This window comes from Myotis lucifugus, unplaced genomic scaffold (assembly GCF_000147115.1).
Source record: "Myotis lucifugus unplaced genomic scaffold, Myoluc2.0 scaffold_113, whole genome shotgun sequence".
Classification (NCBI taxonomy): Eukaryota; Metazoa; Chordata; class Mammalia; order Chiroptera; family Vespertilionidae; genus Myotis; species Myotis lucifugus.
The window spans coordinates 3,539,608-3,567,599 of NW_005871161.1; the positions used below are offsets into that span (position 1 = coordinate 3,539,608).

General features: G+C 39.5%; 1 protein-coding gene across 1 annotated transcript; it reads left to right on the plus strand.

The window, feature by feature from the left end:
- Nucleotides 1-1,689: 1,689 nt before the first annotated feature.
- On the plus strand, nt 1,690-26,256 carry LRRC69 (leucine rich repeat containing 69). Its single transcript, XM_006093309.2, has 8 exons — nt 1,690-1,872; nt 9,137-9,263; nt 11,942-12,014; nt 17,381-17,576; nt 20,784-20,855; nt 22,047-22,148; nt 24,719-24,898; nt 25,902-26,256. The coding sequence occupies exons 1-8, from the start codon at nt 1,690-1,692 to the stop codon at nt 26,031-26,033; spliced, it is 1,065 nt and encodes a 354-aa protein (XP_006093371.1). The 3' UTR covers nt 26,034-26,256.
- Nucleotides 26,257-27,992: the final 1,736 nt, after the last annotated feature.

The window sequence follows — 27,992 nt, forward strand, 5'->3', positions numbered from 1 at the left end:
CTTCTTCTACCACTCCCCTTTCTGTTTCTCTTTTGCTTTCATTCTATCCTTCATTAGACTTTGTAGATGATTAGTTATCTTATTGGACCTGGCTTTACCTCACTGTTCTATTTTTCACTGTTTATTTCTATTTTTAATTTAATTATTCTGTTTTCTTGTTTACTTTTTGCAGAAGCTTCAAAAAACTACGTGTGATGTATATGCATCTGTGCATGTGTAAGTAGAATCTCAGAGGTTCATCCAACCTAGTCGTAATCAAATATTGGTCTGTAAGTTGAAACCATTGGCAAAATAAGAAAATTTAAGTGCTTTTACTTGCCAAAAGTAAGAGTTGGTAGCTGTATTTTTCATAGATTGCTTCCTGTTTTAAAGTCTGTGAACCCCTAACGTATTTCTAATCTCACGACCAACTGAGAATTCTTTGTAGAACGTCTCTGACAGATCTCACCTAGCCCCTCATACTGAGAGTGCACTCAGGTATCTAAGCAGATGAAGTAGTGATTGATAACAAGATAGAGAATGCAGGTGGCTGTAGGGAGACAAGGCTTTGGCACAGAAGGCATATGTTAGCACCTTGTATTAGTCCCGAGAATAGAGTTATGCTTTCATGCTTGAGATTTGTTAACAAAACAGCAATCTGAATTTAAATGTCTATGTGAGGTTGTACAAAAGAAAACATAATTACTCTTATGTAATGAGCATTTACTGTGCTAAGCAGTGTGCTAAATGCTTTACATAAGCAAGCTTATTCATTCCTCACAGAAGGCAGAGGTTGGTATAGTCATTCCTGTTTTATAGCTAATGGGAATGAGACTCAAAGAGGTTGAGAATGAATAACTTACTAAGCCATAGTGTTATTAAGTGGTGAAGCTGCCCCTAGAAGGTGGGTATTTGAGGATCCAAAGCACTTTAAATCAAAACTTCCATTTCCAAATATAAAAAGAAAACCAAGAAAAACACAATATTCTTCTTTATTACAGGAGAGAATTTCTACAGATTTCTAATACATGAAGTATCTGCTCATGTTTGAAAATGTTTACCGCAAGTCAGAGCAAATTTAATCACAAAATAAGCTTGCCAAATAAAAGTCTAAAGGTGAAGCCAAGGGCTTGACTAGAAAACCCTTTGTTAAATTCTGGATATATGGGAACAGATAACTTGTCTTTTTAGTTCATAGGCCTTCAGATCAAGATACCTGGTAAATGCTGCATTTTTTCCTTGATCAATTTTCAGACTTAGGAATTGGTTCCCTAGCGAGCCCCACTGTAATCAGTGAGTTTCTTTTCTTTTAAAACTACCATGATGAATCCTTACATGTTCATGGACCAGGCCACTGTCGATTATTTTTTCTGATCCTCAAATTTTCTGATTTTAGACCGGTGATGTTCCTTATAAGTTGGCACTAATGTTCTTGGATCTGCTTAGTCTTCAATTACTTCCATGTCTCTGGCATAAGATATCCTCGGCTCATCTTGTACATTTTCTACCCCAAGCCTGGAATCAGCTATTTCCCCTCCCTACCTCTTACTCAGGAAACTGCCTGATGCCTCCCACCTTCTGCATGGTAGATCTCAGAATGTTTTTTGTTTCCATGACACAACCATTCTGCAATTAGAGATTGTAAAGGTACCAAATAAGGAACTTGACCCCTAATGTGTACCTTATCCCTTTTCTATCTCCTCCAACTTCATGGAAGAAAGGTTGTTCCTCAGAGCAGTAAAGGGTGGTAAAAACACTAAGATCATTACCTTGAATGGGAAGAAGATGACAAAGATACCCTCTACAATAGGAAACCTGCCTGGCCTGAAGGTTCTAAACCTTCAGAAAAACCTAGTCTCCAAGGTGTGCTCAGAGTTAAGCACCTTGACCCAGGTGAGGAAGAGTCCATCTTTTTGGATTAGGGATCAAAGAGGTGAGAGAACAATAGGCTTTGATATGTAGAGATCTGGTTTCTTGAACACTTCCTGTGGATCCTTGTTAGAGAGGTGCCTGGAGGTGTTCTCCCTTAGGAATTCTATGTGGTAGGGGAAGAAGTAGTTTCATTTTGTTCATGTTCTCTTTGGAGCACATCTGGACTCAGGATTAGGTCTCTGCCATACTCATCTTTCTGGAGGCTGTCTTTTGGAAAGGCTTGGGAGTCTAGATCTTATTGTCTACCTTGGGGGCTCCATCTGGAAGTGCACTTGAGGATCCCTGAAATGCTGTGCATCCTGGGGACTCTCGAGGCTTTTGCCTACAGAATGAAGAGACATTTGGGGTATAGGAAGGAGGTTCCTTTTTAGTTTCCTACAGCAAGCTGAAATTTTTTATAAAGTATTTGTATTGATTTTAGAGAGGAAGAGAGGAGAGATAGAAATATCAGTGATGAGAGAATCATTCATTGGCTACCTCCTGCACACTCCCCACTGGGAATCAAGCCTGAAACCTAGGCATATGCCCTAACCAGGAATTGAACCGGGGACCTCTGGGTTCATGGTTTGATGTTCAACCATTGAACCACACCGACTGACTACAGCAGGCTGAACTTTGAAATGGAGTGTTGTCAGGGAATGGGAAGGAGGGACATTCATTTCTTTTGAAGTAGTTTCAAATCAGTTATATTCATTTTTAAAAGTAAAATATGATTTCTTATTTAAGGGCTGAGCTGAGCCAGCTCTCTACTTAAGGCTATGACATTGTTCAGCTGTTCATGAACTCATAATTTTTCTTATATGTAGTCTCTAAGGTTGTGGAATTTTTAAAAAATTTCCTGTATAATGGGAGTTTTAGAACCATCCTATATAATAAAGAGCTAGTATGCTAATTAGACTGGATGGCAGAATGACCTTCCAGAATGACCTTCCAGAAGACCAGGAGGTGGGGGACAGGGTAGCAAGGCAGCTGGGGCCACGAGGGCCTACTCTTGCACAGGTTTCGTGCATCGGGCATCTAGTCTTGAATAAAAACTGCTGGAAACACTCAAAAGATGAATATAGATTACTAGTATTTACACAGTTGAGAAATACTGTTCAGTCATTTTCACATTTGCTAATAAAAGAGCAGACGAGGGGTTAAGAAGATAGAAAGTTATACCCTAGCTGGTTTGGCTCAGTGAATAGAGTGTCGGACCGTGAACAGAAGGATCCCAGGTTCGATTCTGGTTGAGGGCACATACTTCAGTTGCAGGCTCAATCCTCCTATGTTAGGCAACTAATCAATGTGTCTCTCACGTTGCTGTTTCTCTCTCTGTGTGTGTTTCTCCCCTTCCCTTCCACTCTCTCTAAAAATCAGTGGACAAAATATTCTCGGATGAGGATTAACCAAAAAATAAAAAATAAAATAAAGTAGTACATTGTGTTTTAAAAGAAAGAAAGTTTAGAAAGCTGCAAAGAGCCCTGAATGTGAATTTGGAGTCTTGGGCACCTTAACTGGGTTAGCCACTTACAGGTAAATATAAGACACTTAATCTCTTTGGGCCTCAATTCTGCCTTCATTTAATGAATCCAAACATAAGATTGAGCACCATTTGTGTCTCAGGCACTAGGAACTAGTAACTCATCAGCAAACAGAACATGAAAATCCCTGCCTTCATGGAGCTTAAGTCCTTAAGTTCTAATCAGATGAGATATAAGAAACAAACAAAACAAATAGGATATGAGAAAGTGATTAGTGCTAAAGAGAAAAATAAAGCAGAGAAAGTGGGCAGGGCATGTTGTGACATTTGGCCGAAATACTGATGAATGACCTCTGTTGCACAGTGTCCTTGTGGTCTTTGTAACTTGGTGATTTGTATGTCATAGTTCAAAGATATAAGAATTTTTATTCTAACAGTCCTATATAATAAAAGGTTCATATGCAAATCGACTGAATAGCAGAACGACCGGTTGGTATGACGTGCACTAACCAACAGGGGGCAGACGCTCAACGCAGGAGCTGTCCCCTGGTGGTCAGTGCGCTCCCACAAGGGGAGCACCGCTCAGCCAGAAGCCTTGAGCCTCTCCTGCCTCTGCAACAATGCTAAGGATGTCTGATCGGGGGGGTGGGGATCTGGCCTAAGCTGTCAGTCGGACATCCCCTGAGGGCTCCCGGACTGCAAGAGGGTGCAGGCCAGGCTGAGGGCCCCCCCTCCCCCCGAGAGCACGAATTTCGTGCATCGGGCCTCTAGTTTCCTATAAAATCCCTAAATGGATTCTTGAAATGTTAGTTTGAACTCTTGCCTGTGTTGCTACAGGCCATACTCTTTGTTAATAATGATATTTTGCTACCACTTTTTATATATATTCTATGCTTGCCTTTTGGACTAATATTTCTTTTGTCATTGGAGGAAGTCCAGTTGGCCCCAATATACTGATCTTGGCCATATTTTGCATAGAATGCACCATTCATATTGTCTTGATATTTTTAAGTTCCTAAAACAAAAATGATACTTTTATATTTCTGCACTCACAAAGTGGTATCCAATAGAATAACAACATCAACCATTTAGTGAGAGCTGGCACAATGCTAAGAACTCTGTTCATTTTTAAGAAAGTTATTACCCTCGTATTGTTAATAAAACTTATGGTTCAGGAATAGAGTAAGCCACTTGTCAAGGTCACTCAATCAGGGCCTACATCTATAACATGAGGTTACGTTCAGCTCTATAATTTTATTCTATACACTTAGTGTGCGATTTACAAGGGTGTGATGTTCAATTTATAGTACCTAAAAACAAAACTGTGTTGCCTAAAGATGGCAGGTTTGAACACTACATGAATTATCCCCACCTTTTATTTGTTTACATAGCCATTATTTTAACAAATTAATCTTTTTGTGTCTATGCTGATTCTGAGGATACGGGTGTGAAAAAAAACAACTGTCTTCATATTTGGGGATTTAATTAAATGTTAATATATATAAAGCTCAATGCCTGGCACATAGAAACTTTTCAGTAAATTATTATTGCTATTATGATTAGTGTATGAATGTATTATGTGTATGTATGTGTTTATTTATGATCATTCTTTTTTTATTGATTAAAGAGAGAGAGAAACATTAATGTGAGAGAGAAATTTCAATTGGTTGCCTCTCGCATGTGCCCTAACCAGGGATTGAATCCTCAACTGGGCATATGCCCTGATGGGGAATCAAACCTGCCATTTTTTAGTGTACAGGTTGATGCTCTGGCCAAGTGAGCCAGAGTTGGGATAGACACTACTTAGGACATGTATACAAAGATGTCAAAAAGGCTACAGAGAGGTTGAAAATATTTAAGGAAATATTGGGTAAAGAAAATCCTCATCAGGTGATTATTTGGGCAGCTGTTTATATGTAATCCAACAGGATTGAACAAAGGGAATTTAAATGATAGCACATCCCATTTTATTGCATTCTTCAGCTATGTAATACTATAATTAGGCAGTGATTGCAATGAGATATAGCTGAAAAGTTGCATCTATAAAAGAAATTTTGAGAATAGAATTTGTTGACTGATTGAATGTAGGTGGAGAAAAAGAAGTCTTAGGTGATTTCAAAGTGGGGCTACCATAGGATTACAAGAATGATGGGTGCGTTAACCAAAGTGCAGATGGGAAAAACAGAGCTGGGGTGTCCAGTTTTAGACTTTGAATTTAAAGTGACATCATCACATTCACTTGAGATGTCTTTTGAGCCCAAACCATCACGATGCAGTTTTTGCAGGGATAACTGCATTTAAGTTAAGAAAATAACTGTGTAAGTCTTGGATGTGAGTGATCTTGACTGTTAACTTAGCAGTTTTTGTTGTCACAGACAAAATTAATTATGTACCAGCAATGTGCTCTGCTGATCAAAGAGTGGATGCCAGGTTAGGCGGCATTAATATAAGTATAATCATCTGCCTGAGGGAGATTCTGTGGTCTCACCAGCATCTATACTGAGACCACATTCCCTTGTCTCAGCCAAGGCACCATGTTTTCTTACAAAAATTAGAGAGTGACCAGGATGGTGAGGGGTATGCAAATTATGTCCTGAGGAAATTGGTTAAGGAAGAATGGAACACATTTAGGGGAAATATAATAGCAATCTTTAACATTTTGAAAGACTGCTATATTTTTATTATTGCTGTGGGGAAAATTGGGTAGAAGTTTCAGAGAGCCTAAATATAGAAAAATAAATAAAAATTTCTAGCAAAATAAAAAAGCTACCCATTATTTTGTCATGAGGAAGATATATAATTGCCCATTTGCATTTTATATGATACACTAGATGACTGTTAAAAGTTCATTGTTCTCTGCATTACGGGTCCATGAGAAACTATTTAGTAGCAATGGTGTATTTCAATCTATAGCAATATGCCACATTCAAGGGATAGAAGAGTTACATTCTGAAAACACCGGCAGAACTTCGTTCTATATACAATTATTGAAGTAATGTAAGTTTTAAATTTACCCCAGTAGTTGTCTCTTATATGACTAAAATCTTCCCTTGGGGACTGCCCATAACCATAGAGAGTGTTACTAATGCAATACTGTCGTGCTCGTTCTGGATGCTTGCTATTTCTGAAAGCCTTGTGAGTAAAACATCATTTAGAGTAGCCTTGCCAAGGCATCCCACTGCCTTCCTGCAAACATCACCTCCTCAGAGAGGTCTTCCCTAATGACAGCCTGAGTTACTTTCCATGCCATTATCCTATTTTCTTTCCCTTTTACGTAGCACTTAGCAGTAACAGAAATTATTTGTCTACTTACTTGTTGTCTGTCTTATTTCCCAATGTATAAGCACTATGAGAGAGGGAATCATACGTGTCTTTTTTACTGTAGTATAGAGAATAGTACAAGGTACATAGTACACATATAACAAATACGATTAAAGTAATGGAACATTTAGATTGGGTCTTGAGGTATTTCTCAAAGGCAACTCATTTTTTTGCTAAGGTGTCTCTGGACCTTTCTGTATAGTTTATGTAATCTATGCTGGAGCTCTGACTTATTTGCCACGGTGACAGAGGATAACCACCTGATCTTTCAGATACTTTTAGGACTTTGAAGGTCATCAATAAATCTTTTTTTTTAGTGATCTTATTCCATCAAGAATCATCCCAGTTCCATGGACTTCATCTTAGTTTTAACTTTGAAATCTTTTAAATGTTGAGGTTATCAGTTGAACCCTGTTCATCATCTAATATCATATTCTTGGTGGTGGTGCTCAGAATTTCACATGGTAGCCTTTTCTAGCCAAAGCCATATAGTTAACTCGTGTAAATTCGTGCACTCGGGGCAGGAAGGGGGAGGGGTCCCTCAGTCCGGCCTGCACCCTCTCGCAGTCTGGGAGCCCTCGGGGGATGTCCGACTGTCAGCTTAGGCCCGCTTCCTGTGGGGAGCAGGCCTAAGCCAGCAGTCGGACATCCTTAGCGCTACTGAGAAGGCTGGAGAGGCTCCCACCATCGCCACTGCACTCGCCAGCCGTGAGCCCAGCTTCTGGCTGAGCAGTGCTCCCTTTATGGGAGCGCACTGACCACCAGGGGCAGATGCTGCATTGAGTGTCTTCCCCCTAGTGGTCAGTGTGCATCATAGCAACTGGTTGTTTCATCATTCAGTTGATTTGCATATTAGCCTTTTCTTATATAGGATGTGTCACCCAGATAAGTGCCTTTTCTTGGGTTATCTATCTACTTTATATCATCTTTTTTTTTTTTCCGCTAAAAGTATTACAAAGGGTATTACATAAGTGTCCTTTTTTCCCCCCCACCCTTGACAAGCCCCTGCCCTCCCTTACCCCCCAGTGTCTTATGTCCATTAGTTATGGTTATATGGATGCATACAAGTCCTTCGGTTGATCTCTTACTCCCCTCCCTCCTGTCCCCCAAACTTTATATCATCTTGAGAGCTAACTGTTGACTGTCAGCTATCCTAGTATATTTCCCAAGATTGATCTTCAAAATTACATTTCATCAAACTTCTTACATCTCCTCCTCTCAGCAGACTTTGGTTCACATTTCATTGAAAAACGGACACTATCAGGAGCTCCCTCATCTTTCCATCACCAAATCGGTCCAGTGTTCTGATCTGCACACACTTTCCTCTACCTTCCTTCTTACTCCCTGGATGAAAAGGTCCTACTTGCAACTTGGATCCTATCCTCTTAAAATCTAAAGGATTTTGATTTCTGCAATTATCCCTCTCCTTGTATTAGTAGTTACTCATTCTCTACAGGTTTATGTCCATCAGCATATCATAAAGTGAAATGTATGTTATTTTAGGGAAAAAACAAACCCTCCAGCTGCCTCCTAATTTTCCAGTGCCCTTTTATAGCAAAAGTTCTTCAAATAATTGTCTTTGCTTTCTCACATTTTTTTGACAGCACACCTCAAACAGAGTTTCCTTTCCAACACTTCACTCCTGTTGTCAAGGTCACTATTGCTGTTCACATTGCTAATTCCAGTGGTTATTTCTTTGTTTTTATTTTACTTAACTTTTCTCTAGGATTTGATCCACAGTTACCTTCTTAAAATAGCTGCCTTTTCTTTTCTCTTGGCTTCTGTGACACTATATATCTCTGAGAGCCTGAGTCATAGATTTTTGTAATTAATTGAGGCTGCACTCTCAGGAGAAACCCATAAGGGGGTGAAGGAAGCAGAGTAGAGCAGAGCAGGAAAAGGATCTAGGCAAAGATGTCGCCCACGCCATCCTCATCGCCCGCCTGGCCCACTGCAGTCATGCCTGTTATCCTTGTGCTCACCTCTTGCTCCACCTGAATTTAATGCTTCATTTGGGAGTCGTATGACAGGAGAACCTCAGATCTTTGGCAATATTTCTGACTTCAGGAAATTAGCTCCTTTGTTGGTTTCTTTTAATGGTTTTGAGTCTAGAGGTCACAATGCTAGGGTATTCTCGAGCTGTTCAAGTGAGTTATAAATGAACCATTAATTGCATTTTTAAATACCCTTGGAATGGTTTGCGATACAATTTTATTAAAGTGCTTTAATTGAAAATTAAAGTGTGCTTTAATTAGTATAAAGTGAACACGAACTAAAATGAACTTTATAAAAATTATTTTAGATATGTGTAAAAGGATTGTTTGTGATCATGCTGAAGTTTTCATAGGTTATGTCCATCTCAGCAAAGGGACTTAATTATTTCTTTTTTCTCATTTGAAGGTAGATAATGTCTGAGTCCATTAAATCTCTATATGTTTGCAGTTGACAGTACTAAATCTGGGAAACAACCTTTTAGAAGAAGTTCCAGAAGAGGTGAAATACCTCACATCCCTGAAGAATCTCCATTTATTTGGAAATAGAATTAATAGATTTGCTTCTGGAGCATGTGGTAAGTTAGTCAAAGAAAAGCAGTATTATAGTCTCAAAATTAATCCCCTTATATTTAACAATTTAGAACTGACTCCCCTTATACTTAACAATTTAGATGAAAAAGGAACTTTACATGTTTTGCTTTTGGGGGAAGATATTTACATGCTACTCTTGAAATTATGAAATTCTGGGGACTTTTTTTCCAGCTATTGTAGTATATTTCTTTAGATGTAGACCTAAGAAAATAAGCAAGCATTAGTGTAGTGAATTTTCATGTCTGTTTATACTCTTGAATCTATGGGCCCTTTCTTTGTGCCAGAGTGAAAACTAGTGGAAAATCAAAACAAGGAAAGCTTTCCACAGCTATCCTTTTCCTTTATACTTTTTATTTTGTCTCAGATACTAAGTCACAGTCTTTGATCAAGATAATAGGTTTAGCCCTGGCAGGTGTGGCTCAGGGGTTAGAGTGTTGGCCTGTGCACCTGCCAGAAACCAATTCCAGCATGTTCAGCAGGGCTGAATCTGGGAATGGCTGGTGTCATTCCCCAAACCTGAATAGGATACATTAAGTTGATTGCTTGCTGCCAGACAGCAAAGGGCATCTTAATCTACATGTTATTGCCTCCTACTGGTCAAACACCTGAACAGCCGTAGGCTAATTCTTCCAATCTGACAACGTCTCTGTATATGAAACCCTGACCCTTTGAAGTGTATATCTCTGCCTTGCCTCAGGACAAATTGTGTTAATAAAAAGCATGGGGTCCTGAGACGAGGAGATCTGAGATCTTAGTTTCCTTTAAACTAGGCTCCTCTGACCCCCAAATGCCTTTCAAAATTATTTTTCGTCTCTGGACTACTATTTTATCTATGCACAGCCTTCTCCAGATTGCTGAACCCTTCTAGATGCTGGAACAAGACCCCCGGCATGCATCAATGGGTGTCAGGTTCAATTCCCAGTCAAAGGCATGTACCTGGGTTGCAGGTTAAATCCCCAGCCTCTGTTATGGCACGTAAGGGAGGCAACTGATCTAATCTATGTCTCTCTCTCACATCGATGTTTCTCTTTCTCTCTCTCCATCTCTCTCTCTCTCTCTCTCTCTCTCTCTTTCTCAAATCAATAAAAACATATCCTCAGGTGAAGGTTAAAAAAAACTGTGACAAATACTTATCAATGTTTATGCACTTTATATATACAAAACCACATATTCAGCATTCTATTAACAGTTTACTTAGGAAGAAAACAGTTTACATAAGAAAAAATTCAGGGAATGGAAACAAGTAGACAATATTTTATTAGCTATACTGAGGAAATAAATTTAAGTAAAATCTGATATATATAATATTAAACAATTTAATGCTAATTTAGATTTCTGTAAGGAAATTTTTCTTCTCATGTTGCCTTTAAATGAGGTTTGCAAAATATATGTAATCTGTGTACACTGCCCTAAATGTCTTTAGTTCCTGTATGTCTTAATTTTGGGGCTGTTGAACTTTGAAAATCCTATGTGATTAACAAAATTATGGTCTGTATCAGATCATGATTATCCAACTACATTGTTCAGCATGTATTACATGACCCTGTCCCCTGACCAGAGCAGACTGGACCAGGGTTACATGTGTGTCCTAAGCTGGGTCAGTCATACACTCTTTGCTGGGGATTGTGATAAAATCTAAAACAATTTAATTGGCTTAAGTAATCATAAGATACTGGTTGTAAATGGGTGGCTCATGAGCTGAATCTGGGTCACAAATAGGTTGGTTCTGTTTTGTCTGTGTTTTTCTTCTCTCTCTCTCTCTCTCTCTCTCTCTCTCTACTCCAATGCATTTATTTGTTTAAATTTAGCTGTATTATTGAAAGTATTACATATAAGTTTGAATTTAGTGCCAAGATTTGCAGATCAAGAGAATTCACATAAAGGCTGGATTTCTGGACCTTTCTGTCTGTTTTGAAAAAGAAAGATTAGGCAAGACTGGAATCACATTGCCACATGACAGCAATTGCTAGGAGCTGGCTGAATGGGAGTCCAACCTGCTCAGCTCTGAAGAAACTCATCATGGACAATCTCACAGAGGCACTGTGTAAATCTGAGTATGTGAATTCCAAAATCTTCGCAGCTGTAACATGTTATGATTTCACAATTTTGTAAGTGGGGCACAGGGCACAGAACCATGGGCAGGAGAGGTGAGCCCCCCAAAGGAACAGGTGTGCACAGTGCCGAGAGATGGTGTTATGTGTGCCTGTGTTGATTTGCTTGGGTGGGCACACTTGCTGGGCCTGTCAGAGCTGAGTGTGGGATTCACAGATGCAGGGGGCATGGAGTGTTTGACTTATTTCCCACGGGGTGTTTTGTTGGGTAGATGAATGTCATCCGTAAAGAAGAATCCTTGGACTTCATTCATTCCCTCCACAAATATTTATGTGTTCCAGTGCCTTTTGTAGTGCCTTTCTGGTTTGAGTTCGGTTAACTAGGCTATAACTTCTGTCCTCGGGCACCATGATTTAGCATAGTGAAACTTTGTGATAAATTCACCTTTTTTGTTTTTGAAGCGAGTTTAAGAAGTTATCTGTTATTAGCAACCCAAGAGCCATGGGCAAGACAAGAAATCAGAAGGAAAATCAAGTTGTACAGAAAAATGGCTAAGAATTATAGCTAACATATATATATAACTAAAGTGTCTAAAATTATTTTCTAACAGATGGCTTGAAAAATTTGATCCTACTTAATCTGAACAACAATCAGCTCACATATATTCCTGAAGAAGTCAGCAGGTAATTTTGTTGATAGCAACATTTAGTTAACTCCCTACCCCATTACCCCCCCCTCCCCCCGCAACCCACCAGGGCCCTCTGAAAACCTTATGCTGAGCTTCAAGCCCATGTGGGATTTGTACATAGCAAAGGGGGCATCTGAAGAACGAGACAAGCCACCATTTTTAAGCAGATGATTCCTTAAACACTGCAGAAAAATGGGAAACAGCATGGCTTAGTAGTCTAAGTGTAAGAGTGGGGGTTTGAAACATACATTTCTAAAGTGTTATTAACCTCCCAACTCTAGTTCTTAGAGGTTGCTCCACTACAGAACTGGTGATGGTAAATTTTATTTCATGTGAGTATTGTAAATCATTTTCAGATTGATAGAAAAGGTATCATAAAAGTCTATTCTAATTCACTTGCCAATACTTCTAGCAAATGTATTATTTCCCAGGTAAATTTTTTTTGCAGAGAAAGTAATGTTTTGAGTCAGAGCAACTAGAAAAAATTTTTGAAGCAATTTAATTTTTTAAGAAGAGGAATATCTATAGCAATGAAAATGCCAGTATTTGTCTGCTTGCTTCTTCACTTATTCAATTGATTGATGTATTGATTGAATGAAAAAAGGACACTTGGAAGATCTGGAGAACTAGTTTCAGGTTCATATATTTGTGCAACCAGCTTGATGACTTGAGGCATGTACTTTAGCTGTCTTACATCTTAGCTTTCTCATCTCTAAAGTAAAAAATCTGAGTATGTGAATTCCAAAATCTTTGCAGCTGTAACATGTTATGATTTCACAATTTTGTAAGCTCTGTTTAAAGTACAAAAAAAATATTAAAATGAACCGTATAAACCTATGGTGATATGTCAGAAAAGTGAAAGCAAGTAGAATTGGAAAATGGATAGGTCTACACAGTTTTACAGATGACTGTGGATTATCAGTATTCTAGTTGTGCCTTAGTATAAGCTGAAGAGTTACCTCCCCAGGCATGGTTCCAGGCAAAGTGAAAGTTCTTCACCTTCCTATACTTTTGTGTCTTCATTTGCAAAAGGAGGACAATAATAGTGCCTATTTCACATGGTTGGGGTTTTTAAATATATTTCTTATTGTTGATAATATTACAGATGTCTCCCATTTCCGCTCCTTTCCCCACTTCCTCCCTGGCCTGACTCACCGCCCCAGGTCTTCACTACCCTATTGCCTGTGTCCATGGGTTATGCATATAAGTATATTAGAGGCCCAGTGCACGAATTCATGCATCTGTGGAGTCCAGCCGGCCTGCCCTGATTGGGGCCAATAGGGCCGGCCCTGCCTCGGATCGGGGTGGGGAGCCAATCAGGGGCAGGGCTGGCTGGAGGGAGGGTCCATAGGTGGTTGGCTGGTTGGCCCCATCCCCTGGTCGAACTCCTGGTCGATGGGATAATTTGCATATTAGCCTTTTACTATATAGGATAAGTTCCTTGATTTATCTCTTCTTGTCCCCCCAAGTCCACATAAAGGTATGTCAATTTGTTCCATGCTCACAGGACAGGATTGTTTTGATGGTTAAATAAGCTAATCCATCAAAGACATTTAGGGTTGAACCTGTGATATAATAAGTACTTAATAGATATTAGCTTTTACTTTAATTGGTTATTATTTTTGTTCTTTCTGTTTCTCTCATTCATTTCTTTTTCGACACAAAAGATTGACTTAGTAGTGAATTTGGGAAAAGCTCTTTCATTTGGGGCCTGTTTCTTTGTTTCCCCGTTTGGGCTGTCTCTTTGTGTTTATTTCTATATATGACATAGAACACCATTGCTCCTAGTCTTTGTGTGGTGGCCTTCCACATAGTAGGTGTCTGAATGTTGCAATCTCCTTGATCTCCTGTGCAGGGTGCTCTAGGAATGTTTCTTGTTTGGGTTGTTTAGGCTCTCCTGTTGTAATTGGGTCTTGATTACTATGGCCCTTTTGTGGGTGGTATTGACTTCAGGCCAGCTGACTATGAGTCTGGCATGCAAACTGCTGTCTCGAGGTGGTTTGATGGGCTCAGTGGCACAATCATAGCCCTTCAGGCTAGGTGTCTATAAAGGTAAACCACTATCCCTGTGTAGGAAATGCTGTGCAGAGGCTGCCCCCTGAGGTGGGGTTGTTCCCAGTAGGGACTGGAACCTGCCCTGATCTACCTTTGAGTGTGGTGTTTGTGTGTCTATTTGGGTTGAGTTCTTGTGTGTTCTGAAACCCACTAGTGGTTGTGTTGGTTCTGGGTCCCTTTAGGTAGGTTTCAGATGTGGTTGCTGTCAAAAATTGTACGTAACTGGCCTTGATCCACCCAGGTGTAGTTACCACTCTTTTCTCTCTTTATGTCAGTGTCTACTAGACCTGTATGTGCGTGGGAGGGGCCAATCTGTGTAAATGGGTCTGCTTTGTTTAGCTTAGAAATGGGGGCAGATCTGTGGTTGGACCAAGGCTCCCTGAGGTCTGCTTCTACCTGTCAGCTACACTGCCTCCCACCTGAGGTTTCCTGGACTTCCTCCAGGTGGGAGGGAGCTGCGCTGCTTCCGTTGGAGGTGTGCCCGCCATCTCGTCTCAAGGCCTGTGCTCAGCCACGGAGGCTGTGGGCCAGCCCCCCTGGCCCTGTCCATGTCCACTCGGGCCTCACCTGCACGCGCAACCTCCCCCTGTGATCATGACCCGTTACGGTGTCCTGGCCTAATTTGCATATTTTGTGTGTGTGTGTATATATATATATATATATATACTCTTTCTGATGGAATCTGATGGAATCTGATAGTTCTTATAGAGTTCTTTCACTTTTTTTTACTCTCAAATTTCTCTTCCATCTGACTCATTTCTAGATGTCTATCTTTGATATTACAAATTCTTCCCTCCACTTAGTCTGCTTTATGTTCTAAGCTCGCTAGTTCATTCTCCGTCTCTTTTGTTGAGTTCTTCAGCTACAGTATATGTTTGGCTCTTTCTCTATAGTTGTTACCTCTTCAGTAAAATAGTCTTTTTTGTTCACTGATTTTATTTCTGAGTTTGTGAATTGCCTGAGTTCTCTTGTATCTTGTTGAGCTTTTCAGAACTGCAGTCTTGAATATTCTGACATTTAAATCACATATTTCCATGACTTTAAGTTCTTTTCTAGAGGTTTTAAGATTTTCTTTTGGATTTCCTTTGTTATTTTGGTTATTCATTGTGTTTAATTGGTTAATTCTCTGCTCTTGCATTTGCATAATTGTAAACTGCTTTTAAAAAGAATTAAATGTAGAGGTATTTGTTTTCCAGTAGGTGGCGCTGAAGCAGTAGTTCTTATTTCTCTTACCTCTATTGCAGGGGTTGCCTAGATCTCTTGGGGCAGTACCCCTAAACTGTGCAGACCTCTCCTCGTTCCCCAGTAGCTGGCCATCCCCTCCACTACCCTGTCATCTCAGACTCAGGGAACCCCTCCCATGGATCCGCAGGGGAGGCTATGGATATTCTGTGTGCTCAGTATGACACTCCCTGTAGTCAGAGTGACTCCAGGTTGACTTAGCTGCTTCCACTAGGATGTACCACAGGGGACTGGGATGGTTGGGTGGGGGCAGCTAGTACCTGAATTCCAGTTCTGCTCCACCTTATGGGCTTAGCAGCAACAATTACAAACTACTTAGACTGGATCTCCGCGCCCCCCCCCCCCCCCCCCCCCCAGTTTCAGTGCTTTTACCTTCAGCTTGCTGCCCTGTGAGCCGCAGGGGAGATGGAGTGGGCCAATTTCCCATCTGTGGAATCTCGTTCAATTCTAGCAGGCTTTAGAGGATTGATATTTTTTTGCACCATTTCTCTGCCCCTGCCCCTGGGCCCAGTTCTCAGTGTTGCCAGCCACCCAGGACAGATTGCTGTTTCTTCCTCTCCCGTCTAGTCTGTTCCGTGGAGCTGCAGCCCAGCTCTTTACTGCTGAGGTGTCCTCTGGGCCTGCAGGGAAGGCTGGGCTGCAGGAGGTTCCTATCTCTGTCCTCCCTCCCAGCCCTGCCTCTGCTGTTCACCCAGATGTACCCCTTCTGATGTCTGTCCACCTTGGGCCTTCCATGGGAGAGACTCGGAGGTCCTATGATGCCACCAGGCTGCGAGGTCCTTGACCACCTCTTTAATTTTGAAATATTCTTTTACCTATAGAGATGGAATGAAACTCACATGCTAATCTTCTCTATAGAGTTCAGTTTTACCATATGTACTGTCAAAGCAAGCACTATATATTTTATTATTAGCTTTGCTAGTAAATGCATCTGCATTTGAATCTTGAAACTGTTATCTACTGGATGGGAAATTTGGGCAAGGTATTTACTACCTCTGATCCTTTATTTTTCTTACTTCTGATTTTAAGTGAATAATTCCAGCCTTAAGAGTTGTACTGATGATTAGATTACGTGCACATGCAGGTAATTGGTGCTAAGGTAGTGCTAATTTTTTTTGTTGTTGTTTCTTTATTCAAAATGATATTTTCTTAGCTTACAATGTCCTCTTGTTGCCCTAATTTTACAAGTTTTATTATTCAATGCCAAGTTCAAATGTCAGTTTTTCAAAAATGCTTATGATATACCTCAGGTATCATATCTGTAGTCATAGACTCAAATGTTCTTAATATTTTTCTCCCAGTCCAATGGCATTTTCTATCCTCATTTTATGGCTCTAGGTAATATTTCCTTCTAGGCCATGATATATAAATAAGGAGTCTGTGTTTGACCCATCTTTGCATCTTCCACAGGAACTAAGTGGTTCTCACAAATTTTTGGCACAAGATCTATAATCTGTAACTATACCTCTACCAATACCTATATCCATGTAGGTGTTTATATGTATATGTATATTTCTGCATGTATATGTCCTCCTTTGTTTTTGGCTTTCTCTTTAATATAGTGAATGTGTATGTACACAGAATGAAAATAGAATTTTCTTTCTTTAAAATCTAGGTTTTGCCCTGATTGGTTTGGCTTAGTGGATAGTGCATCAGCCCACAGACTGAAGGGTCCCAGGTTCGATTCCAGTTGCAGGGTTGTTCCCCAATAGGGGGCGTTCAGGGGGCAGTTGATCAGTGTTTCTCTCTGATCAATGTTCCTAACTCTCTATCACTCTCCCTTCCTCTCTGTAAAAATCAATAAAAATACATTTTTAAAAAATTTAGGATTTGATTACATAAACTACTTTTAATGTAAGCTATCTGAATATAAATTATTTTCAAAAGTTTGATTACAACCAAGATTTTTTATGCTCCAATTATTCACAGTAGTTGTGAACATTTGACTGAAATAAAGCTCAGATGAGCTACAAGATTAATTGACACATGGCTTTTGACAAGCAGTGTCTGTGCAATAGACTTTCCTTTTCTGTGTTTCATTCATATACTTTGTTTAATTTTCAGATTAGAAAGCCTTATATATTTGAGTATAAATCATAACCAGCTAACCAGTATTCCTAGAGAACTTTGTTTTCTTAAGAATCTTTCTGAACTTCAACTTAACTACAATCAGATCATTTGCATACCTGAAGAGATTAAGTTCTTGAAGAGGCTCCAGAAACTTCTTCTGGCCAGAAACAACATTGAAGTTTTGCCAGGGGTAAGCAAAGCATGGGACAAAATTTTCTTTGGTTGGGGAAGAAGTCTCCTTACAACACGATTCAGGGGGATTGTAGAATGGACATGGGTAGCTGAGTGCACACCATCATTTGCTTTCCTTGTGATTAGATGGAGTCAGCTCCCAAATTCCTGTGACAAAGGATGGTTGTAACTTGTTTTATTTCACATAGTTAAGGATGCCAGGTTAGTAAATACAAATATACGATACTAACTTAAATTTGAATTTCAGGTAAGCAATGAATAATTTTTAGTGTATGTTCCAAATCCTGCATGGGACATAACTATATGAAAAAAATTCATTGTTTGTTTCAAATTTAAGTGAAGCTTCTATGTTTTATCTGGCAACCCTATATGCTGCACAAAATATAAGTACATGTGGTTTTTGAATATGTGCTAGACAACTTTCATTTTTTTCTTCATATCCACACTTTGTCCTTTTTCAACCTACTCTGCATCTGGGAGAATCACCAGTATCAGCTCCTACATCCTCTGGCTTCCTCTTGGACATGGCCAATTAGAGGCACTAGCAGGAGGTGAAAGGATAGGAGAATGAATATCAGATGGTGTTCCCCTGGTACCCTGTCTGATGGGGTGCTATGAGTTTCCTGCACACCTTTTTGGAAAGCTATAGCTAATGTCATGTGATTCTCATATGGGCCATTACTATCTCCCCTTGGCTCCTTAGGCCTATGTTGGTAAAATAAATTCCTGCTGTTTTCCAGCTTTGGGGAACTTTGAGGTTTTAGGGAACTACATTTTGTAGTTTAGGTTTTTCTAAATCCTGTCAAACTTTTATAAATAGTGACTTTACTCAACTCACCTCAGATTTCTCACTTTGAGAGTACTGTTTCCTGCTAGGAACCTGTCCATGGGTTTACCTTTCCTTCTTATGCAAATTAAAATTAACTTGGTAGGAGGGAATGCATGTCATGCAGTAAATTGAGAGATAACAAAAGCAGGTCAAATCCTGCCTTCATTTTTCTTTCAAGGGAATATTCTCTTTAAAAATTCTGTGCACAGTATAATGTAATATGTGAAAACATACCAAGTTATAGGCTACAAATAAGAATATTTTTTAAAAATTCTATTCTTAAATTCTTTAAAAATCCTAATTTCTATGAACAAGTAAAAATATCTTTAAATTACAAAATAAATCTATTAAAAGTATAACTCATTTTTTTTGAGGGAAAAGCTTTAACAGCAGCAATATAATCATCATGCTGAAGCATTATATTATTTAGTGTTTATAACACTTTATGGTGTAGCTCTTTTTATTATATCCAATTTAGAATAAGGAAAAGAGATTATGTGACTTGAACACAACTTGCAAAGATCAGAGAAGAAACTCAAATCCATGTCTCTCTAACTTAAAAGTCCTCTTTCTATCCTATATAATAAAAAGGGTAATACGAAAATTGACCCTAACAGCAGAACCTCTGGGAATGACTGGTCACTATGACACACACTGACCACCAGGGGGCAGATGCTCAATGCAGGAGCTTCCCCCTGGTGGTCAGTGCGCTCCCACGGGGGAGCTCTGCTCAGCCACAAGCCAGGCTGATGGCTGCCAGCACAGCTGTGGTGGCGGGAGCCTCTCCCGCCTCCTCAGCAGTGCTAAGGATGTCCGACTGCAGCTTAGGCCTGCTCCCCGCTAGCAAGTGGACATCCCCCAAGGGCTGCCGGGCTGCCAGAGGGATGTCTTACTGCCAGCTTAGGCCCGATCCCCCGGGTAGCGGGCCTAAGCCAGCAGGTGGACATCCCCTGAGGAGTCCCAGACTGTGAGAGGGCACAGGCTGGGCGGAGGGACCTCCCCGAGTGCACAAATTTTTGTGCACCCGGCCTTTAGTAATTTTATAAATCCCAAGGAGTTTAGATTTTAAAGAATTGAAATGCTAGGAAGTCCTATCCTGAATTATTATATAAAAAATGTCTATGATCATTTATGTCCTTGTACATTTACTATGATTCAGTCTATCATTATTTTGTAAATATAATTGTTCGGTCACCGAAGGAGGAACGCACGAGGCCAGAGTGGTGAGGGATTACGAATGATCATCCGCACACCAGGTGGCTGAGCCTGGATGGCTCCAGCACCCAGTGAGGCTTTTGGAGGACTTTCTTCTGGGTGGAGACTTCTTTATGCAAACCCGGAGGGGGAGGTAGTGGAATGTGGTCACCACAAATGAAATGTGGTCTCAGCAAAGGGACTGTCCATAGTGAAATGACCTGAAAAACCAGTTAGCTTGATCAAACCTAACAATAAATATTTACAAAAAATACTTGTTTTGTTTATGAAAAAATTAGGAATCATTTTCTGGTACATTATAAATTGTGTGTATATCTTCACATGTGTATGAATGTATATGTCCATCCAGTCACATTAGGCATGTAGATAGAGACTCTAACAGATTTTTCTTTACAGTATAAGGAAAGTGTTCATTTAGCACAGTGCTAAGCAAAAGGGAGATAAGAAATATATGCCAGTGGTAGAATTGTCAATTAGAGACAACTTTCTAAGATTACATCTGTTTTCCGTTTCTCAAAGATCCTTTCCATTGTAATGATAGTAATGTCTACCTACTGCTCACTATGTACTAGGCCCTTTTAAAAACATATTTTTATTTATTTCAGAGAGGAAGTGGGAGAGAGAGAGAAATGATGAGAGATAATCATCAATTGGCCCCTCCCACACACCCAAAACTGGGGATTTAGCCTGCAACCGGGCATGTGCCCCGACATGGTTCATAGGTTGATGCTTAGCCACTGAGCCACACGACTGTGTTGTATTGGGTCCTTTAGTAAGCACTTAGTAATTTATTTAATCCATGCAATAATCACTGAAGTAGGGCCTGCCATTAGCAATTCCATTTTACAAATGGAGAAATTCAAGTACAAAGAGATTAAGAAATTTACCCATAGTAAGTGTCAGAAGTGAGATTTGAACCTACAAATAGCCTCTCTCTTGGCCACCATGTTATATTGCCCTGAGTGGTCAGAGGAAATGAAAAATTCAGAGAATCTGACAATCCAGGATACAGTGATTTTCTTTGGGGAGGATGTAAAAAAGAATTGATCAGGTAATTAGGAAAGATGATCAATACCATCAAGTTCGAACTTAGAAGAAATATTTATGATTCTATGTATCGTACAGATTCTTAAAAAATCTCTCTGTTGTTTTTTTAAACAGGTATTGTGTCGTCTTACAAACCTAAGAATCCTAGACATAGCTGGAAATGTCATTCAGATATTTCCAACAGGAGTAAGTAGAGTCGAGTTCTATTATAATGGAAAGACATTTTTGTTTATGCTGCTGGGATTAGAACAAAATGAACAACCAGTAGAACCTGTAGTTATTGGAACCTTGAGTTATACAAATGACTCAAATACCTTTTTTTGTTCTAGAATTTCAAAACCTATTTTGGTCCTATTGTCCTTTTGTCCTTCCTTTGTGTTCTGTGCCAGCTGAAGTTGTTGGAACTAAGTGAACTATGATTGCTATCATAAATATTTTAATATATTTGTATGGTTAGTGTTTTTTGTTAGTATATACTATCTAAGGCCACTTCATACTTTTTGAAAATATTATTTTCAAGAGCATACATTTTTTTAAAATATATTTTTATTGATTTTTAGAGGAGGGGAGAGGGATATAGAGATAGAGACATTGATTGGCTCAATTGAGGCTTTCTCCCATGCACCAAAAGGCTGCCAGTTCGATTCCTGGTCAGGGCACATGCCCGGGCTTGTGGGTGGGATTCCTGTGTAGGAGGAAGCTGATGGATGTTTTGCTATCACATCCATGTTTCTCTCTCTCCCTCTCACTTTCTCTCTCTCTAAAAGTCAATAAAAATCTTTTAAAAAAAAGCAAAAAAAGCACTGTCATAACTACAGTTAGTTGTGTTAGAAATCTATTAGTTCTTTTATTACCATACTAGAGGCCTGGTGCATGAAATTTGTGCATGGGTACGGTCCCTAGGCCTGGCCGGCCATCAGGGCCATCTTCCCGAGTTGCCAGCAGCCGGCCCCACCTCCCACCGCCACCCACCCCTGGTTCCCCATTCGCCATCGGGCGATCAGAGCCTGCTGGCCAGGGGGAGGGACCGAGAGGTCGGCCGTTCCCACCCGCTCGTCGAACCCGCCCCTGCCACGTGTTGCCCTCTATGTGTGGGGCGACTGGTGGGGCGGGGGCCTTGGCCTGGTGCCGCCCTCATCCCCTGCCACCCACCCCCAGTTCCCTGTTCACCATCGGACGATGGGAGCCTGCCAGCCAGGGGAAGGGACCCAGAGGTGGTCAGTGCACCTCATAGTGACTGGATTATGTCCTGCTGTTAAAATACTTATGTGGACTATAAGTCCTAAATCACTTTTATCTAATTTTCTTGAAGATGTAGCCTCAGGAGTAAAATTTGTTACTTTGTTGTGAAATGAAGTTTTTATTTTGTTTTGAAAGTTTCAGCATCTGAAGCTGAAGGAATTCTACTGTGAGGGAAACCCGCTGTTCCTGAAGCAGCCTGTTGGTGCTGTCAAGCAGCTGGACGTCCTGAGCCTACAGGTGAAGCCTGAGTCATTCACACAGGCCTCCAAATGAAGCCCTGATTTAAGTTGTAAAGAGCTTTCTTTTAAAGCATTCTAGCCAAATCAGCAAGATTAATGTCACCTAGTCTATTGGCAGTGTGAATCCTAGACATAATCTCTTTGTCTTGCTTATAGAATCTAATGTCATCCTATCTGATTTCCAGAGTGACTAAATTCAGAAAAATGGAAACCTTTCCCGCTCCCTTTCTGCATTCTCTCATTAGGGAGGTTTTTAAACCATTTTCGCTGTGTCCTTGGCTGGGGAAGATAATGGTTTGTTAGTTACAAGCTGGCTGCAAACTGCCCACACTCTTTGGCCTTGTTTTAACTTCCCTGTCTCAGTTTCCCTATTCCTCCTGCCCTGGAATCCTGTAACACATGTACCTGTAAGAGATGTCCCAAAAGGTACTATTGTCATAGCCAGTATATATACTTTACATATACTCACATTTCCAAGTAATAACTTTATATTTTGATTCTATATCTTCCAAAGTAATACATTAGCAGCAAGTAGGAGAAGAATATAAGTAATGGGTAATGTTAAGAGTTGTCAAGAGACACACCGGATGCAACACACATGTTTAGTTCCAGAAATCTTAAATGGAAAAAGTGTACTATGTGAACTGTGACCTATTTATAGGTCCCATGTATTTCAGCAAGTTCTTCTACCATCTGATATTTTGGGGAGTGAATCTTGTATTAGTTTTCTGAAGCTTCATAGTGAGACTTAGACTTTAATTATTGTAGCTAAAACTTACCTCTAAAATCAACATTTTATTCAGAATCACAAGTTATGCTCTGTGTAAAGAGGTAAAGAAAGGGTGGTAATAGACATGTAACTTATCAGTCCTGGTAATAATAGTATGAAAGGGTACTTTTTTTTTTTTTCAGGAAGGACGACCTCAGTTATGTAACCACCCAGGAGAATGAGCTTAAGTGGGTAGGAGGTTATGCTGCTGAAGGATCAGGCATTTAAGGAACCCAAGCTGTGTAAAGGCAGCTTTCCCAGATGCCTGTGAAGTGGAAGGGACAGCGTCATAAGGAACAGGGAGACAGCAATCTATAACATTTTGTTGTTATTTTAGAAATACTTTAATTTGGGTGAATGAGTGACAGATTATATCTATATCTATATACCTACATCTGCATCTATGTAGGTATTCGCAAAGATTCATTTCAGAGCCTAATATGGACTACTTTAATACTACTGAAAAATCTTTCACTTTGACCAGAAAAAAAAAGTTTCACAAACTAATTCAAATTCATGCAATGTTTGTGTAACATTTATATAGGACTTCCGGGCTACCGGCACAGACACTGGGGAGGTGGGGACACTTGGTGGAGTAAATCAAATATATTTTTTTGTTGTTGCTTGGCCAGTAAAGATTTAATTTTAAGTCTTATATATATATATATATTTTTTTTAATTTTTTACTTTAAGATGATGTTGATTGTCATGATGAAAGTCAGCTTCTACATATTTCCACCCCACCCCTTTTATTATTTAACTAGAAGCCCAGTGCATGGATTCGTGGACATTGAAAGGAAATTAATTAGAAGGTGGCTGGCGGGGCAGGACTGGGTGAGATGCCCCGGACATGCCTCCTGCTGTCCCTCCCTGGCTGGCCACACCTGGGGTGGTGCCGGGGCTCGAAGGTTGTCTGCGAAGTGAGCGGGGTCCTTCTGGCAGGTGGGGTCCCTCAGCCTAGCCTGTGGAGATCGGGCCGAAACTGGCAGTCTGACATCCCCCGAGGGGTCCTGGAGTGCGAGAGGGCATTCTTCAAAGTTGCTGTCACTCAGCAGCTCCTGCCCCCTGGTAGTCAGTGCATGTCATAGCGACTGGTTGACTGATCATTCAGTCATTGGATCGCTTAGGCTTTTATATATAGATAGATGTCCTAATAATATTATTACCATAAATGAAGTTTCTGAACATACCTGTGTGGATAGGTTTAATACAGAGTAAATTCAGAGGTTTGGTTAATAGAAATAAGTATTCTTTACCAATATGGCTCTACCTAGGTACTCAATGCAGTAGGTAACTTAAACTAATGCTTCTCAAACTCTAACATGCAAAGAGATTATCTCAGGAAACTTGTTAATTGCAGATTCTGATTCAGTAAGTCTGGAGTGCACCTGAGAGTGAATTTTCAATATGCTTCCAGATGATGCAAATTCTATTGGTTCATGATCTACAATTTTAGTGGTAAGAATTTAGACACTAGTAAATAGGATAGACTCAGTCAGTCTGAATATTTGTACAGTCCTGTTTACTGTAATAAGAGGTACAAAATTTAAACTAAACTTTATCTAATAATGTAAGTTTATTATAACTTGGATTCCTGTATATGAAAATATGGAAATATTAAAATAGGAGTAAGTTGCTTTTCTTATATTGTTGAAAACTAAACTTATTTATAATGCCAATTGTTGACAATATACTTTTTATATACACTTTGAAAAATTAATTTAACGGACACTGTGAGGAATAATAAAGAATGGTTATTTTGAAAATTATCTTGAGGAATAATATTTTTTTAAATCTAGGAAATAACATCAAGATTTATAATGAATGAGCTGACAGAAAGGAATCCTTTCCTAATGGAAGCCATAGAATGGTACCCAGAGATTTGGGACATAATCTCTAAGGGAAGAAAATGTGCAATATGTGGAAAATCGTTTTTTGGCATGTGGATAGAATGTGTTGAATTTGTTTCTCCGTCAAAGGTAAATGGTGTTTTTTTGTGTGAATATGAGCATGAGACCTCCTCTTATTCTTTGTTCATATCTAAATCATCCAATACTAACTAGATTTGTATATAAGAATTTATTTCTATGATAGTATAATGTTTTTTCCTGTCTTTATTGAGATGTAATTGATATATAACATTATGTTCAAGTGTACAAGATGTGATTAAATACATTGCAAAAAATTGCAATATCATTGCCACCAATAGTATTTGCTACCACCTCCATTCCATCACATAGTTACATTATTTCATTTTTTGTGGTAAGAGCACTTAAGATCTACTATCTTAAGAACATTAAAATATATGGTGTTAATCAGAGGGCAAGGGGACTGGGGGGAGGTAGGAGAGGGTAGAGGGAGGTAAATGATGATGGAAGGAGATTTGACTTGGGGTGGTGAAGACACAATGCAATATACAGATGATGTATTATAGAAGTGTACACCTGAAACCTATATAATTCTAACCTATGTCACCCCAATAGATTCCTTATAAATCCTTCATTTCTTACTGTGTTATTTTTTATGCTGTTGAGGTCCTCGCTAAGTTTCTTGATATCCTTATAACCGGTGATTTGAACTCTGCATCTAGTAGATTGCTTGTCTCCACCTTGTTTAGTTATTTTTCTGGAGTATTATTCTTTTCTTTCATTTGGACCATGTTGCTTTGTCTCCCCGTTTTGGCCACCTCCCTGTGTTTTTTTCAATGTATTTCATCCCAAACACATTATAGCTGGACAATATAATATGTTTGATAAAAGCATAGATAGTTTTTTATCATTTGAATTTTGTTTAATATTGAGTTTGCCTTTATTAGCTAGTAAAGTTTATTTGTGTGGGAGAAATAGCAGATGAAGCATAAATAGAAGAGTGTGTCCTTTAGAAATCAATGTTATGAAATCTCTGAAAAAAGCTAATATTTATTTTATTCAAAACTATTTGTTGAGCAATGCCTTAATTTTATTTCTAATCTTTACTTTTTAGAACTGGAAGATAAGCAAAAATCTAAAGCTGGTACCTCTTCGAACATTAATTTGTTCTTACCAATGTTTTAATCTACGTGGCCCTAACCAGTTTGGAGTTGCTCAAGTGCAGAGCAGTGAGAAGCTCATTTAGAGCCTCCGGGGAGTTGCCCTGTCAGCTCTGCACACAGAGTCAGATTGTACCTAATTATGATATCATGCTGTGTCTCTTTGTCAATACATTAAGCCAGAGGAAGAAAAACAATTCCTTTTAAACATCTCAAGATAAGCATTACAGCCTGCCTACATTATTTAGATTCTAGATGTGCTGTTTCTTCTTTGACTTAAAAACAAAATAATAAATGGAATAACTACGATCTGTGTGGGAAATGAGTCTTATTTTTTCCCCTGTCATCTTATGACCACCATTTTCCTTTTCTAGTATTAAGAGACTTCACTGGAGACAAATTTTGTAATTGAAAGAGAATCACTTTTTAGTGTTAGATAGTTGTATCACCTTTGTATAATTCAGGTAAGCTCTTATTTGTTAAGAGGCACTAAGATCTTATTGACTAAGATAAAACCTTCATTCCACTAAAAATGAGTAAAAGGCTAGAAATCCAGGGTTGGTTATTCCTAGCATCACTTTGTTCATTTTTTGTTTTGTTTTGTTTTCCTCACAAATGGAACTGACAGAAGCCAGAGCAAAAGAACTGACATGTGAATTTGGCTCTTTTTCTGTGAAGGACAACAGAAAACTATGGGGACAAGTTATTAAAAATATATGGCATGGATTGCATAGACCAGTGGGCTTTGTAAGTGTATCCAGCAGCATCCAGATCACTTGAGAAATTGTTAGAAATGCAAAAAAAATCTGGCCCCACCCCAGACTACTGGGTCAGAAATGAGGCAGTGTGTGGCCCAGAAATCTGTTTTAAGAAACCCTCTAGGCCAGTGGTTCTCAACCTTGGCTGCACAATAGAATCACCTGGGAATCTTTTTTAAAATCCTGATTTCTGGGCCTCATTCCGGAGAACCACTGCTCTAGGCAATGCTGATACCCTCTGCTGTGTGTTCAGAAAAGCAAGAAATTTAATCATAACTTTACATTTAAAACCCCACTAGAAATATACTTATTCATACACTATTGGGTGGCTCTTCTGGTGGAAAGCTGAGTGGATTCTCATAGCCCATAGATTATCATGTTACCTCCCTAACTAGGCCTTTCATTAGTTTATTTTAGAACCTACTCCTTTATGCATCAGCGATCCCTCTGGCATACCTTGGGAAGCTAAGTCACTGGAGCACAGCAGAGAGGCCCTCAATCCCAAAGAACACAAGAGTCAGTTCCTACTGACGCAGAGATGAGGGCCTCAAGGCAGCTCTCTAAAAGCTCCCTTAACTAAGAATGCATTTTAAACTAAAACACAAAGCAAAAGTAAAAATGAAAGTCATAGGAGCTCATTAAAAAGGAGTTACAAAAATAAACTGCTGAGGCAAAGACTGCTCAGTAAGTTGATTTTGATTAGGGAACTATTTTTACATTACCTGTGCAATGGAAAAGAGTGTGTTGTTCACCATCTGAACCCCAGGACCTCAGCCAAAATGTATGTGCCATCTTAACTGTGGAGAGAAAATTGTATCCATTTATTCATCTATGGCGTATTTACTTAACCAATATTTCAGGTATTCTTGGAGCTCAGGTGACACAGAAAGAGAATCTTGACTCTACACCTTTTCATCCTGCTCTCTTTTTCATATGTCAAGGTATTGAGACTTGGTTTCTGCTCTACTACTCCACAACTGGTTTCTCAGAGGGGACCTATGAGTGCCTACCAACCCACCTGCTCCTCATCTGGCTGGTTTTCCTTGGAATTTTGGGCTCAATTGAGCATCTTTTGCTTTGGATTCATTTCTTAGTCTTTGACAGCCTATTCCCCATAACTTGAATTCTCTTTTATACTCCGCCCCCCGCCGCCCCAAAATCAAGGGTCCTAGGAGAGTTTCTATGCCAGCGGTTCTCAACCTGTGGGTCGCGACCCCTTTGGCTGTCGAACCATCCTGCATATCAGATATTTACATTATGATTCATAACAGTAGCAACATTACAGTT

What these genes read in the sequence shown, in the direction of transcription:
- LRRC69 (XM_006093309.2), top strand. Translation starts at nt 1,690, where the DNA reads ATGGAAGAAAGGTTGTTCCTCAGAGCAGTAAAGGGTGGTAAAAACACT. An exon ending in ACATTGAAGTTTTGCCAGGG is followed by an intron (nt 17,577 to 20,783) that starts GTAAGCAAAGCA and finishes TTTTTTAAACAG; the next exon opens with GTATTGTGTCGTCTTACAAA. An exon ending in AATTTGTTTCTCCGTCAAAG is followed by an intron (nt 24,899 to 25,901) that starts GTAAATGGTGTT and finishes TTTACTTTTTAG; the next exon opens with AACTGGAAGATAAGCAAAAA.